The 2,564-nt window shown below is 48.7% G+C and overlaps 1 protein-coding gene across 1 annotated transcript in view; it reads right to left on the reverse strand.

Moving 5' to 3' along the window:
- Window positions 1–1,978: 1,978 nt before the first annotated feature.
- Window positions 1,979–2,564, reverse strand: part of LOC104617816 (ubiquilin-4-like) — a 1,798-nt gene continuing 1,212 nt past the window's right edge. Inside the window, exon 3 of the mRNA XM_010283237.1 lies at window positions 1,979–2,407. Within this exon, the coding sequence (XP_010281539.1) occupies window positions 1,979–2,407 (429 nt within the window). The remainder of the gene's footprint in view (window positions 2,408–2,564) is intronic.

The raw sequence follows: 2,564 nt of genomic DNA on the forward strand, positions 1-2,564 counted from the left end.
GGTGCTGAGCATCCCGGACACAGGCTATTCTCTGACTCGGAGGGTGCTGAGCATCCCAGACACGGGCTATTCTGTGCCCGCCAGGCTCCCCGTAGTGCACCCGTGCCCACAGGCAGGGAGAAGAGAGACGGACGTGAAAGCAGTGGCAGAGCTCGTGCTGACCTGCACGCACAAATGGCCCTACGCTCCCCACTACCCCGACTGCAAGGGACCAGAGTCCTCTAGCAACTGCCAAATCACACCAAAAATCCCATTCAGAAGCTGAGAAAAAATCAGGAGGTAATTTCTGTGGGAAAAAAACATCCACATGCAGTGATTTCTTCATGTGTCATGAATTCCTCCCAGGTTTACCAAAATATTGTTAAGAAAAAAAGATTAAAATATGTTTAAAAAGGCAAAGTATTTTCGTATCCTTTGTAACCGAAACTTAAAACTGCTTGAATTTGAAACAAAAACATTTTTAAAGAAATACTTTGTTCCACCCAAACCTGGCTGCAGCAGGAGGCTGGATGCACAGCCCACATCGAGATCCTTCGGTGTCTGCCACCCACACCGATCTCACTCCAGCATCAGCCTTGGATAAACAGCCCGGTGCAGGTCATATAGACTCTGCACACATGTTCAGCCCCATGTTGTCATCTGAGTCTTCGAGCATGGTCCGAAGCAGAGGCATTTCACAGCAGCATGAACCTGAAGCATCAGTGGCAGTTTTAACCACTGGGGAAGTTTGAACAGTCTTGACTTGGTGCAGCTAACACTCTCCTCAGACCATGAATGCTGTGTAGAGACCCCAAGGACCCTGGGATAAACTACATCCTTGTGGCCGAGGCTGAGACCAGCTTCTTGAGAGAGGGAAGGGCTGAAGCTTTTGCCCATTGGTAAACAGAGGACATGACCGAGATCAGCTTCTCAACTCCTGCCAGAGGCTAACGCTGTCATACGGAATTAGCTTTATCAGAGCACGTCAGGGGAAGCATGACTGCTGCACACGGGGTCTGCTATGAGTGAGGGGCGTTTTCCAGCCACAGCTGATTGAGGACCAAACCCATCTCTCCCCAGGACCAACCCTCCAACCACCTCTAGAAAGGTAAAAGAAAGAGGGTGTGGGGAGAAAGAAAGAACAAAATAACAAGGAGAGATAGGACACAAAAAGTCTGAATTTGGCACAAGAATGGCCAAAGAACCATAAATGGGGAAGGTGGAAGAGGTGAAAGAAACAGGTGGAAAACCTCTCACTGGACATATTGTAAGGGAAGGATGTTGGGAGACAAAACGCTTGCAGAAGATATGAGTGGGAAACCCAGAGCAGGAAGGAGACTCAGAGCTCGGGTGCAGGGCAAAGGGGAAGGGTGAGGAGCAGGAAGGGAGGGATGTGGTGCGACTGGTGGAGAACCGGATACCAGTGATGGCTACCATAACCCTCATGGACTTCAATCCTGTAGGAGAAGCAGTGGCAGAAATGACAGACTGACGTTCAAAACAGCATTTGCTCAGTTGAGGGAAGGATACTCCCTGCCTCTCTTCTTTAGGGCCAGATTGGAGAAAAAAAAAAAAAGCGCGGGTGTCAAAGTGCCACCACTGTTTGTTTTGGAATCCAAATGGGAGCCAAGCTCATTTGTCAACTTGTGTTCAGCATCTCTGGATCTCAGTTCCTAATCTGTAAAAAGCCGTATTTTCCCTCTCCGGTGTCCCTTCCTGGCATGTTTTTTCCCTGCGTACACACCTGGATCCTAGACTCTACCTGTGATTGGGTAGCACCTCATTCAGGTAGGGCCTGCCTCACAACACAGGAAGGTCCTCATGTCTATTGCTTTTGAATGTGAGAAATCCTTGCAGCTAAGAGGAAATTCTCATAGATGGAAGAATACTACAGTACACGACTTCTCAGTATGCACCCTGTTGCTTTTAGTGTGTGATAAGACTGAAATACAACCATCAACAAATGAGGTACCATAACTGGTTCATTTGGACAAAGCGGTTATGGTATCTTGTTTGATGATGGTGCTTTTGCCAGTATCTCCACTGCTGCATTGATCTCTCCTTCTGCATCAATCAGTGCCTGCAAGTTTGCACTTTGGTCCTGGAAGCCCATGGCACTGAGCTGCTCCATTTGTCTCTTAAATCTGGTCTGTGGCGTCTCCTCATCCATCTCAGCCTGGCCTTCTGCTTCATCCTCATCTGACATCAAAATTACATCGTCCTCAGACTCACTGCTTTGTGTCGAGTCGTCCATGCTTTCCAGATCCAGCTCCACATGTGAGTCCTCCAAACTAAGAATAAAATCTGGTACTTCTGTTGAGAGGGTCTGTAATCCCAGCTGGATCCGTAGCAATGCCTGCAGTGCTCTGGGGTTTCTCAGCAAGGATGAAACCTCAGCGTTCTCCATCTCCGGTGGCAGCTGCTGTGCCTGTTGATCTTGAGGCAGAGAATTTCCATCGCTTGATATATGAGCACTGTTCAGCAGCATTTGTGCTGGGCTGCTGGGGTTTGTTAACGCGCTCTCCAGGTTGTGCATGAGTTCTGGGTTTTCTGTTAGCTGCTGAACCATGCCTTTGAGCTCCCCT

This window comes from Phaethon lepturus, unplaced genomic scaffold (assembly GCF_000687285.1).
Source record: "Phaethon lepturus isolate BGI_N335 unplaced genomic scaffold, ASM68728v1 scaffold10663, whole genome shotgun sequence".
NCBI classification, from domain to species: domain Eukaryota; kingdom Metazoa; phylum Chordata; class Aves; order Phaethontiformes; family Phaethontidae; genus Phaethon; species Phaethon lepturus.